This window comes from Sinohyriopsis cumingii, chromosome 7, assembly GCF_028554795.1.
Source record: "Sinohyriopsis cumingii isolate HCF-2022 chromosome 7, ASM2855479v2, whole genome shotgun sequence".
Lineage (NCBI taxonomy): Eukaryota > Metazoa > Mollusca > Bivalvia > Unionida > Unionidae > Sinohyriopsis > Sinohyriopsis cumingii.
In genome coordinates this window covers 137,173,490-137,186,497 of record NC_142967.1, presented here as the reverse complement: position 1 = coordinate 137,186,497, position 13,008 = coordinate 137,173,490, and the positions used below count along the sequence as shown (strand labels likewise).

The following is a 13,008-nucleotide window of genomic DNA, read 5'->3' as shown; positions in this document are numbered from 1 at the left end:
TATTTTAAGTATAAATTTTAGGATAAATTTGTAACCAATCCCTAGTTGATTTTTAAGAAAAAGTAGAAGCCCATGTCTTGGTGTCCCCTTTTGAAAATCTCCATTACACCAAATTATTTCCAGGATTAAACACAGATTACTGTGTTATGAAGTTTTTCTACAGATAAATCGCTAGATCATGTCTGACAGGATCACCGTGTGCAAAATATCTGAAAACTTACCTTTCATCATCTGAAAAAAGAAAAGAAAAACACATGACATACTTTGCAGTGAAACAAATAACAATTGTAAGAATAACAAGCTTAAAAACTGACTTACAATAAATGAAAAATATCTAAACAGAGTGCTAGTAAGTATAGAAAAAATTTACTTAAGTTTATTAATCTATGAACTTTTCAATTCAACCAACCGAAACATTTCACATTCTATTTGTTTTACCTTACTATCTTGATTATCATATGACCTTTTTCATTTCCACAGTTTGGAATAATAATTCAAATACTGATTAATACCAAATGAACAATAACAAAATATGCGAAAATTCTAATTAATTCACAAGGAAATTATCTAAGTGTAGAATGCACAATATATAACAATTTGACTAATATACACCACTGAAAAAGAAAAGAAGGATGGTTAACATTAGGAATATAATTAGATGGATTCCAGGTGGTCATTGATAACAGTATTAAAGCAGGCTACATCTGGGATACAGGTGGACACCTGCCAGGTATAAATGAGTTAACCTGTAAGAGTTACTTCCCTTTGTCATCAAGAAATTTTATAGACATTGTTTTTTTTTTGTCTTTTAGGGAGGGATGGATTCAGAGGTAACAGAGAGCAATTCTAATGTTAATGTGATCAGGCAATGTATTTGATGGATAAAGAGAGTTTTCATCTTTCAGGCAGGACTGGATTCAAGAGATAGCAGAGTTTATGTTCTTAAATGTGATTGTGATGAATTCAATGGAGAAAATGCTGCACTTTGTGTTGAAATAGACATAGAAACGAGCAGTTTTTCATACATACCTGAAACATACGACTCTGCTGATTCATATCCGATGACATTACCATGCTCGTCTACAATTTTCTTCTTCCGCTTACGATGATGAGTTCCACCTGCACTAACATCACTGAAGTAGCTATGTTCACTGTCTGAATCATGTTCTTTTCGACCTTTCTTTTTCTTCTTTTCCCCTTCTGCCTTTTTCTTTTCAGCTTTTCTGCCACCTGGCTTGTCACTGTCGGAGCTGTGGTAAGATTCACTAGCACTGTATGTCCCATCAGCACGCTTTCGCCTACGCTTTACATGTCTTGTGCCACCTGCACTGACAACACTATAGTAACTGTGGGCACTATCAGGTCCATGCTTTCTCTCACGTCGCCGCTGTCTTCGCCGAGCAGCACCTGCTTCATCTTGACTACTATGGTAGGATTCTGGGTCACTATAAGTACCATCAGCACGCTTTCGCCTCCTCTCCACATGTCGAGTGCCTCCTGCACTAATGACACTCTTGTAGCTGTATTCACTATCACTATCTGGATTACGCTTACCCTCCTTTCTTGCATGGCGTTCTTCAGCTGTTTCTTCATCCTCACCAAGGCCACCTGCTCCACCCTTTCCCTTTTTGCCTTTCTTACCTTTCTGCATAGAGACAAAGCCACTATCGACATCTGATTCTGGACCACCAATTTTTCTGAAATAAGTAGAGACAGAATTTAAGTACAAATTATTAAAGCATTAATGGCGTAAAAAGTTTTTGAATGACTTGAAATTCATATGACATTCATTTATTCATATGATGTTCAAACCAGAACCAATGAAGGAAACATTTTTGTCTAAATGTTCATTGAGATTGTTGTCTGGTTTGTTGGTTTTAATGGTACTTTAACAAATTACTGACTATGCAATGTGGAGGAAATAAGAAGCAAGTGCATTTCCCAAGGTCACATGAAGACTGCAAGTGCATTTCCCAAGGTCACATAAAGGCAGCTGACCCTGCTGGCCTTGGTGAGTATTTAAGCTATGACCAATGGATTATGAGTTTTGTCAACAGCACAACCACAGCTTCCCAAATCTGATTTTACAATAAAAGTGAGTAGCAAAACTTTTAAAATTCCACTATTCTTCGATAACAAAACCACACTTCATCACTTCATGCTAAAACCACCCTCTACTCTGACACAATTTTTAACAATTTCCAGTTGGTTGATTTCCAGTACATATTTAGCAGTCTGATAGTAAAATTCATGGGAGTTGGAGTGGTTACAAACATTTTCCCATTGTGAACTGCCAAATAATAAACACAAATTTTTCACAATGCATGTTCTTTAACTTTACGTAATAAAAGGGAAACTAGCTTTATTATTTTTCTCCTAAACTTATGGAGATTACACACTGTGGACAACATGTTGGCAATATGTAACACTAAACTGGTCTTCATACCTTCTAAATTAAAGAAAAGATACAGATATGAAGCTGACTATAGCGTAAGCAGTCTACTTGACCAATCCAATCACTTGAGTGCTTGGATTGATTTTACAGATATGTTTTAGGAGAAGCATCCATATGATCCATAAAGTCACTGTACCTCAACTTACTCAAGACTTCCACAAACTACGAACATTCTGTCATGAACTCAACAAATTTAACTCACAACTGGCCCAATTCTGATTATCTTCACTGACAAAGTGGCAGCTGAAAATTCTGTTTTTCCCAAATTTGATTAGTTTTTGCAAAACGAAAGGTTTAACCCAGTTGGGAACAAACTTATTCTCGCTCCTGACTTTTTCTGCAATTTCACATTATCTTGGGAAACACACCCTCCTATATTTAGAATATCCAAACCCCAACCTCTCATCAAATGGAAAGATGAATTTCCATCCTAAACGTCTGGTTCTAGAACAGATCCTGCATGAATACCTAAATACAGTATTAACTTCCAAACATGTCTTATGATACCGAACAAAACGACAAAACTAAAACAGCTCTTCTATCCGCTTTTCTAAGCAAAGAGCATACATTGGTCATTTTGTTGTTGTTGTTTTTGTGGGGCTTAACGCCATTTTTCAGCACATGATAGGCTATACATGGCGGCCAGAATTAATGGTGGAGGAAGAACCTGGGAAAACCCCAGAAAGACTCACCGACCCACGAGAAGCTACTGGCAAGCTTTCTCACATACCCACATTGGCTGAATCCGAGACTTGAACTGCCGCAGACAGAGGTGAGATGGCAGTGATCCGTAACGGAGGGTGCTTTAGACCACTCGGCCACTCGGGGCCCCCTTACATTGGTCAGACAGACCATCTAAGCTTAGTTCTGGAAAAATGTCAAGATTTCCAGGCTTCTACTGATTGCCATTAAATACATCTGAACACTCACAAACATAAAATTACAAGGTCCAGGTGGTTCTAAGAGTGCTCAACTAAATGATAGATGTTCAATTGTTTTTTCTTGTTTTAGTAACAGCAGCCATATTTGATCACACATTGGTATCATCAGTGCAAATTTGCATTGTCCTCAAACCAAGATGCTTTCTTTTAAGTTTCATCAAATTCTATTCACCATTTCTTGAAAAGTTGCTTAAGAGTTTTTCTATTTTAGGAACAATGGTTATATCTTATGACTGATCAACATTACAGTAAAAAAAAAGAATTATAAAAAAGGAGCACATCATTTCTGCAAAGTTGGTTCAAATTCTGTTCAGCAGTTTTTATGAAGTCATTTTACCAACTTGAGCAGCAGTATCCATTTATGAGGATGTATCAGCATCAGATGCATGAACTTAAAATGACTCAATGCTCTGTGCCACATTTGGTTGAAACTGGTCTGGCAGTTAAAGAGAAGAAGTTGAAAATAGTCATTCTTGAAGAACAACAGACACTGGGTCATACTATAAGTTTCACTGGTCTTATGGCTAGGGGAGCTACAATATGGTATCAATACTTGTGTTTGCTTACTTTTTGTACTTTTTGCCTGTAAGTGGATCCACCACAACTTCGTACACTGTTCCATCTTTTCCAACTATTCTTGTCCCTGGCTTGGCTGAAGAAAACCAAAACAAATATTACTGAAATGTATTTTTGTAAATATATAAATACTAAAAGGGAAATTAAACCTCCCCAAATATTAATGCAAGAAATTGACATGTACATGTATAGATCTATGTATATATGTAGTCATGTCTTATGGCAGTTCAGTACAATAGTAGCCAACTAATCATAAAGTTCAAAAAGTGTCTAAAAAAAATGTACAAAAATTTAGGAAGATAAACCCTTCTAAATAAATTTAAAAAGCAAGTAAGAAACCATAAATCATGAAGGTGCCCAAATGTAACCTAAATATAGATCATAAAGGTGTCCAAATGTAACCTAAATATAGATCATAAAGGTGTCCAAATGTAACCTAAATATATATCATAAAGGTGTCCAAATGTAACCTAAATATAGGTCATAAAGGTGTCCAAATGTAACCTAAATATGGATCATAAAGGTGTCCAAATGGAACCTAAATATAGATCATAAAGGTGTCCAAATGTAACCTTAATATAGATCATAAAGGTGTCCAAATGGAACCTAAATATAGATCATAAAGCTGTCCAAATGTTACCTCAATATAGATCATAAATGTGTCAAAATGTTACCTCAATATGGACAACAAAGGTGTCAAAATATTGCCTCAATATAGATCTAATATCCTTATTATGATTTATGGTCTGAAAAGCACATTTTTCACCATAGATTATTTCCGAAAATTCTACACAACTGGCTTCATGAACAATTAAGAGGCCTGAGGAGGGTAGCAAACTACTTTTTAATGTGCTCTTCACAATGAGTGCAATTTTAATTTTCATTCTCCTGAATCATTTATAAGATACCTAATATGTCACGATGTCCATTAACAAAAAGCCGGTGAGGTGTGTCAAATTTTCTTGAACCAGTGATGTGTAAGTTTGAATAAGGTAAGCATCTAACAAACCAAGTACCAATCAAAGTACATGTTTTCTATTGGATGTCCTACATTTATATATATTGAAGAGATAACATTTTGAAACGATCAATTCAGTATAGCTTCATTATTTCAATATCTTATGACAGCAGTAGCAAATGTCACTATTCAACATTGACTTCTCTAAGGCCCCCAAAAAAGTGTTTCCAGTCAGGCAACCATCCCTGTTTTACGTTGTCGACCCAAGCACTTTCTCCCCAAAGGGTAAAAAAATAAATTCATTCAAAATTATTCCCTAAATCTATTTGTTCATCAAAATGAGATTTGTATGTCCAGTACTTGAATTGCTTAGTACATCAACATATAATACTGAATATAAACAACCTACCCTAACTTTTAAACCAGTGAAATAAAAATCGGGGGGGGGGGGGGGAGGGGGCGGGGGCGGGGGGGGGCTAAAATGAAATAGAAAGTGGGGAAAAATAATATTTTTGCATGAGGAATAAAGCAACAGGTCACCTGTTCTTTATGATTAGTGCCATAAAAATTCAATGTCTTCACCATTGATGGACACCGTCTAACCACAATTTGTTCTGACCATAGATGGGCACTGTCTAACCTACAATTTTACTATGCCATGATTTGAAAGTAAACATACATTAAAAAGCAAATAATTGAACATTAGTGTTGTTTCTTCCTAAATTTTAATGCAAAATGACCACACCATGTGCTATCACTTAGTATAGTGATGGATAATGACCACACTGTGTGCTATCACTTAGTATTGTGATGGATAATGACCACACTGTGTGCTATCACTTAGTATAGTGATGGATAATATAATGGGCCAATGTTATGAGCTGGTCTGACGCAGTGCAGTTGTCTCTTCTCTTTATTGCCCGTTGCAGGTGAAAAATGCCATGATGTCTTTTAATGAAAGCATCATAAGTTGTTCTGTTATGTATCGTGTGCCTCGAGTTGTCCAAAATTCCTCCGACCGTTCCCACCTTGTGCGAGATATCTGGATAATTATGTTGGAGGTGGCAAGTCAAAAAACACTGATAACTTAAAAACTGAATTTTGGGAAACCACCCAGCAGCAGCACTGGATAGTCACATTTACACTGGGGCTTGCCGTAATTTAAGCAACCTTGTATTGAATCCTACATGCCTGTAATCAATACACAGTATATCCATCTTCGAAGAAATAACAATATGACCGTAAACTGCAACTGTAGTAGCCAGTATGAATTGATTATACAGTAGTTGACAGAATTTACTTCGTAAAGCTGCTTTGCTTGTCTATAGTCCTACAGAGCAAGACGCCGCAGCTGATACTTGTGTTTTTTAGAGCAACATAAAACAAACAAGTATAGGGAAGGCGTCTTACATTGCAGGCCTACTTAGTTACATGATCACTAAAGTTCTGTCCTTTTTATTCAAACGGAATCAACATATCAACTGTCCCCCCCCCCCCCGCCAATTATTGGTTACATAACAATGATATCTGACCTCTAAAATTAAGGAAAATGCAGCTACGAGATTTTGGGTCACATGATTGCACAACGAGAGAAATGCATAAGTACATGTACAAGGTCAAGTAGGTAAACAAGGTCAAGGTAAAGTAAGTACACACTATATTATGAGCTATATATAAAAATAAAATTGATTTTAAAATGATCCAACATTTTGCTTGTAGGTTTGCAGTGTAGAAGGTAGGGTGGGAATTAGTGAGGGATCGGGAATACTTTTTTTTTCAAGAGCAACTTTGACCCTGCTCTTTTTCCTCATTCTTCCCAAACTCTATCACTTCTTTTCCCCTCCCACAAGATAACAATAAACTATAAAAAAAATAGTACATCAACTTCAATTTGTGAGTACTGCATACGTTGCAACGGTACGATCCGGTTAGTTTTGTTTCATGAAATCATGGAATTTCATATGAACTGACGCAAATATTTCTCTCGCTTACTGAGCGACAAAGAAGAAAAATTCCTATCTGCTTTCCCTGCGTATGTATATAAGTGTCCTGAATAGTGCTGTAATTTCAAGCGTTTCATCTGACACAGTTATCTGACGTCACCTAAAGCTAATTTTTATAAGTGCCCTTGACTTCGCGATTAACATTGACTAATGACAGAACTAACATCTAAGATTAACGTAATCAATGGATGATGAAGCACTATGACCCGATTGAATATATTTCTTCCCTGCAAGTGGAACAACATTTCTTTCACACACATTTATATACAGGTATACACTATGTACACTGATAACATCAAAAAATATATAATTTTGGCAATAAGTACACAACTTTGCTATCCAATACTAAAGTTGCTACTTCTTATTCTTCTTCATGGTGCCGCGATATTACAGAACTAAAACAAACTTCGTACAGACAACCTTGATAATTAATTACAGAAGCGTGTTTCAATTAAACAGGTTTAAACATGTATATGGAATCATTTCGATTGATTTATTTCAGAAGCATACTAAAGGTTAGGGGTGGGGCCGTCGTCGCGGTTGCCCCGGGTGCCAGAGGTCTTGGGGTGCAAAAACCACGGACGCCAGAGGTCCTGGGACGCTAAAACCCCTTTGGGCCTTCATCATCGACACGGACGCCATTTACCCTTCGTATGCCGATGTATGATTTGATTAAGTTTATAACTAAGCTATTTAAACAGTGAAAAGTCTATAATGATGATTTTAATTCCTGTTCTTTTTTATGTAGTCTGATGTTTTCTTTTTAAATTCAGTACATGGATTACGTTGTTGTTGAATGTTGTGTCAAATCAGGAGTTACATTCAAAGTGAAGAATGTGTAGGGGTTCATATTTTTGACGTTATAATTTATGCGTTTTGCAACGATCTCTGATTCATTTGTTGTACATTTTTTATACTGAAAACAATAATTCGCAAGATCATGGTTATAAAATTACGAACTCCTAGCAATAATATAATTTTTTGCATGAGAGAGAGAGAGAGAGAGACAGACAGACAGACAGAGAGAGAACTGTACCACCTTTAACGATAAAAATAGTACACCTGTCAGGGTACAAACGAAACAATCTCAGATCATTTCGGTCAAATAAAAGACCTCTTTGAAAGTCGAACCCCGTTGAAAAATAAATCATGGATCCACGAGAGAGAGAGAGAGAGAGAGAGAGAGAGAGAGAGACTTGTACCGCCTTTGACGATAAAAATAGTACACCTGTCAAAGCACAAAGAAACAGTCAGATCATTTCGATACAATAAGAGACCTCTTTGAAAATCGAACTCCGTTGAAAAAAAAACAACATGGATCTGAGAGAGAGAGAGAGAGAGAGAGAGAGAGAGAGAATTCGATATTATACGGTAGATATTTCTACCAGCAATAACAAAATATTACATTATTCCACCGTCTAACCAGTCTACACCGAACAGTTCAGGTCAGATCATCAAGTAATGCACGAATTGATGGCAATAATAAATAAAAGGCAAGCAATGAAACCCACTTAATAAATATAGCTTGACAAGTCAAGGTTCGCTTTATTCCACAGGGCATGCAATGGTCACAGTCGTGTGCATAATTGTATATATTATATTTATTTGATAGGAACTATAACTTCACATCAATTTACTACAAAATGATGGATCAAATTTCTCTTTAGATTATAGTAATTGGGCTGAATGATACATGAGTCACTGCGGAATCTATTGAATATTTAATGCATACAGCAATTTATTACCACATGCATTCATTAGGCAGTTGGCAACAAGGTAATGTATGTTAATCAGGAATAAAAAAAATATGCGGGGTCAAGAAGGAAAGGAACCCAAGGAAATATACCAGAGAACATTTTTGGCACAACCTTTGTCATCTTCGGCAAGCCACCACATCCAATCAAAATTAAGCTGTTCAAATCTGAACACTGTTCCTACGTGATCGAGACAAGGGGAGCACACAACTTTAATGGACGGATAAAATAATCACTTCTCAAGTGCGGTCCGTTTTTGCACAAATACCTTTCATTCAAATACACCTGTAATGGCTTCCCCTGGTACATAGTCATCCTGTCGATGTTAAAATTCCAAAGTATCCTTTTTAGGTCAATTGCCCCCACCATTTTCGACCGATGTTCTATGCACCACGCTTTTGATTAGATGGCATTACATACTAAGGGACGCGACTCATGAAATCCAACAGATGTCGCTAGGATAAAGCACCAATATATCTGTTCGATCCGCCAAGGTGTAGATAGGGTTATCACATCGGAACCTTGGCTAGCGAAGATGCTTTCTGTCAAGCAATCGGAAGGTAACTGCTACATTGGCTATATTAAACAGACTACCATCAATGTAAACTATCGTTTGCTACCATCATCAGCTAATGGCTACTAAGCCTTTCTGTTGTAAGGTTAATGTAGTCAATATTACACGTGCCTGTCTAAGGTATTTACTTACTATGAAAAAAAACATAGCAATAACTCACCTTTTTGCATTTCAGGGTCGTCTCCAGCGGAGTAAACTGTCGACGCTTTTTCCCAATCTTCGATCACCTCCCCCTTCTCCAGCTTGATGAACTTCTTGAGGAATTCTGGGTCTCCTCCCGCCTCCTGAAACTGCCTGTATTCTTCCTCTGTCAAAAGGATCTCTTTCTCTACCAGGCGACCGCTTTTCGTCCGTACGTACGTCTTTATGACCTTCATAGGTTTTCCCTCTGCCTTTTCCCAAGACTCGATCTGAAATCCATCCTCTTCCTTAATGTACTTCTTAAGGATCTCGTTGGGATCCCCGCCACCTTTCATCATGCGGTCGTAATCCTCGGCAGAAATCATGACTGTTGTCTCGATGATACGCCCACTCTTGGTTCTGACCTTCATCTTAATAGCTTTCATCGGTTCCTGGCTTTCCCAGCCCTCGATTTTCTGTCCTTCTTCTAAAGGAAGATATTTCTTGATGATATCCTCTGGGTTTATGCCTTCTTTTATCATCCTGTCATAGTCGTCTTGTGAGATCATAATTGTCTTCTCAATTATCCGGCCGCTCTTTGTTCTAACGTATGTCTTAATTGTTTTCATCTTAGCTTCGTCCCAACCTTCAATGGTCTCCCCTTCCCCGGTTTTCACATATTTCTGTAGAAGAGATTTGGCGTCAATCTTTCCTTCTGTGATGGCATCGTAGTCCTCTTTGGAAACATATACTATTTTCTCCACGAGTCTACCACTCTTCGTTCTGATGTAGGTCTTGATGGCTTTGACCTCGTCCTTATCCCAGGATTCCAGACCGTCTGCTTCTTCTTTGGTCAGATACTTTTTCAGAATGTCTTGTACATTTTTACCAGCCTTGAATGCTTCGTAATCCTCTTCAGAAAGAAATATTATCCTCTCTACGAGGCGACCACTCTTTGTTCGTACGTACGTCTTAATGGCTTTCACCTCTGATAAAATAATTTAGTAGCAGTGTGAGTTAGGACTCCATGATGCATAAAGTATAGGATTTGTCCAAATTATTAAGTACTTTTCCAGTTTAAATAAATCTACAATATTAGTTAAGAAACAATGGCCACAATCAGAAGCGAAAATCACGTGTCTACAAATAACTGAAAGAAAACTCACGCACGTAGCAAGGGTTATAAATTATATATCATCGTCTTGTCCTTCAATTGTCTTTTAATTTGTAATACAATTAACTATTATAGTTTTGAATATTGTAATAGTTTTGCTTTTAAATATTTTATGTTTCCCTCAGGATAACCACTGTGCGGCTTTAAAAAAAAAATGGCACTTACGTTTTTCTTTGATTGCTTCGAGTCTTTGTTTCATAACGAGTTCTCTTTGGCGCTGAAAAATCAAAGGCAAAACCATTTGTATATACTCGGTCGATACTGACCGCTTAATATTGCAAATGTTGGCAGTCTTCATCTTCTTCTGCCCAAAATTTCTCCTAATTACTTGTGATTTTCATATTCCTGAATGGGCTTGATGATGTTTGGGGGAAATATGAGATTTATCCCTAAAACATGAGATGGAAGCATTTATCGCCCATACCCTACCCCCATAAAACCCCACAGTCATAGCAACTTGAATAAATATACAGAAATTTACCTGCATCTCTAACTCCTCCAGAAGACACTTGACATACCAGTAGCCATGTCTGTAACCTCCACCCACACGGACGTATTTGTGCTGCAAGAACAAAATGCGCAATGACATATACAATAAAACCTGGCAAAATCGCACCCCCCCCCCTTGGCTTTGAATTCTTATCAACTCAGAATATATGATTTTAGGCCCCGAGAGCATTAGACTGTCAAAAATACCCTCTTTTATTAAAATTACTGTATATTCCGAACAAATTATCAAGCTATAGAGATGAACATTCAAGTAGCAAGATATACCACCCATCCCCCTCCCCGCCCCTCACGTCGCGGGCGTGTATTTGTAATCAAATAGACACACATTATACACAAGAACACATAATCACTATGCAATAAAGAAAGTATTGTTTAGCAAATGGTGGAACAAGAATGGAGACTGAAGATTCCAGACTAAACTGATTCTAAATATCCGATGACTGATGATTGCAGACTAAGCTGATTTTAAATATCCGATGATAGTGGACCTTTCGTAGATTGCACAGTCGCCATATCCTATTTTTAATTATATGCTCATTTTCGTCTCCGTTATCTTTACATTGTCAGAATCGTGCAGTATTTTACGACACTGAACTCGCGTTCAATTCATATTGAACTCGCGCAAATGAAAGAACTACTTTCGATTGTAAACAAACAACGGACTCAGACGCCAAAGCTTTTGATTTATTTTATTTTGGCTGTGAATGAAGTAAACCAACTGAATGAACTAAAGCAGATGTTTTATGGATTGCCACATACGAGCTGCTTTGCCAGATTCCGCATTAACATTTTTGATACAATGTTTCGGATTTAGGCTAGCTATAGACGCCAGACAGGGTCCTTACAAATAGGGTAACATGGTCATATTCCACCCAGTAGGTAACTCCGACCATGGATGTACGTCCTGTTGTTTACAGCAAGGATATGCAAATTACTTGCTGTGTTCTTTCTTTTTATTTGTGCACATGCGTATACAAATTAGTAAAGATGTTTCCAGGGGACGAGGACATCGCGTGACAAAACGACGTATTCTCTCTTCCGCGCGAGATCAGAAACTGCATTTATAATTTTAAAAAATTATTCAGGACCCTTGTCAGGCATCAATCATCCAAGATTTGTATAGCTTTCAATAACATAATTATGTTATCGTAGCTATAAAATAATTCTTTGTCTCGCTAAAAGAGTAAAAATTGCACCAGTTTTATGACAAATAACAATAGTATGCAATGTTCTGTATAGTGGTCGGATTTAACCCAGGTTCTTTATCATAAGAGGTCAATTCCGACCAAGAACACAAGCTTAAAGAAAATGCAGTATTATAATTAGTTTGTACTGAACTTTGAAAAAGAAACAGGAATGAATATGTAATTAAAAACAATAAATACAAAATTAAAGGTACTCATTTAAAAAAACAACATTACTTCTCTACACAATTATCTCTATAACAACATTTACAATTAACTATATAACAATATCGCTTTCTATCTTCTATCTCTATCTGAAGAAAAAAAACAAAAATAATTTAAAGCTTTTAAATCTGTTAAAAAACTTGTATTTGTACTGACCGTACGTATATTGACCTTATATGGTGGTCTGAATTACACATATAAGAGGTTGGAATAAGTCAAAACAAGGTCAGATTTACCCCCTGCGTATATAATCATAATAAAATCATTTTCCAGTATGAAGAACTAAAATTATATGCTTTTTGAATAATAAAACTTGTTGCAAGAAGCTCGATTGACTGCTTGCCGTATCGTTTTTAGGTACACAGAAGTCGGCTTCAATAATGAAGTTGTCGATCTCCTGTCAAGGACCTCAGTGGTCGGAATACGACCAGATTACCCTAACACGCAAGTGACAAGGCATAAACTGTCGTCTTTAGCTGGTAATAAGAATGGCAAAAATATACTTACAGTTTTACATCCTGAATTTCCTCAAAA

The 13,008-nt window shown here is 36.9% G+C and overlaps 1 protein-coding gene across 2 annotated transcripts in view; it reads right to left on the bottom strand.

The window, feature by feature from the left end:
* Positions 1-13,008, bottom strand: part of LOC149796219 (uncharacterized) — a 100,034-nt gene that overhangs the window by 50,513 nt on the left and 36,513 nt on the right. For both annotated transcript variants that reach the window (XM_089966174.1, XM_089966175.1), the window contains exons 5-10: positions 11,037-11,117; positions 10,721-10,772; positions 9,422-10,369; positions 3,964-4,048; positions 1,030-1,697; positions 222-231 (exon numbers count right to left, since the gene is read on the bottom strand). In XM_089966174.1, coding sequence (XP_089822300.1) covers positions 222-231; positions 1,030-1,697; positions 3,964-4,048; positions 9,422-10,369; positions 10,721-10,772; positions 11,037-11,117 — 1,844 coding nt within the window. The remainder of the gene's footprint in view (positions 1-221; positions 232-1,029; positions 1,698-3,963; positions 4,049-9,421; positions 10,370-10,720; positions 10,773-11,036; positions 11,118-13,008) is intronic.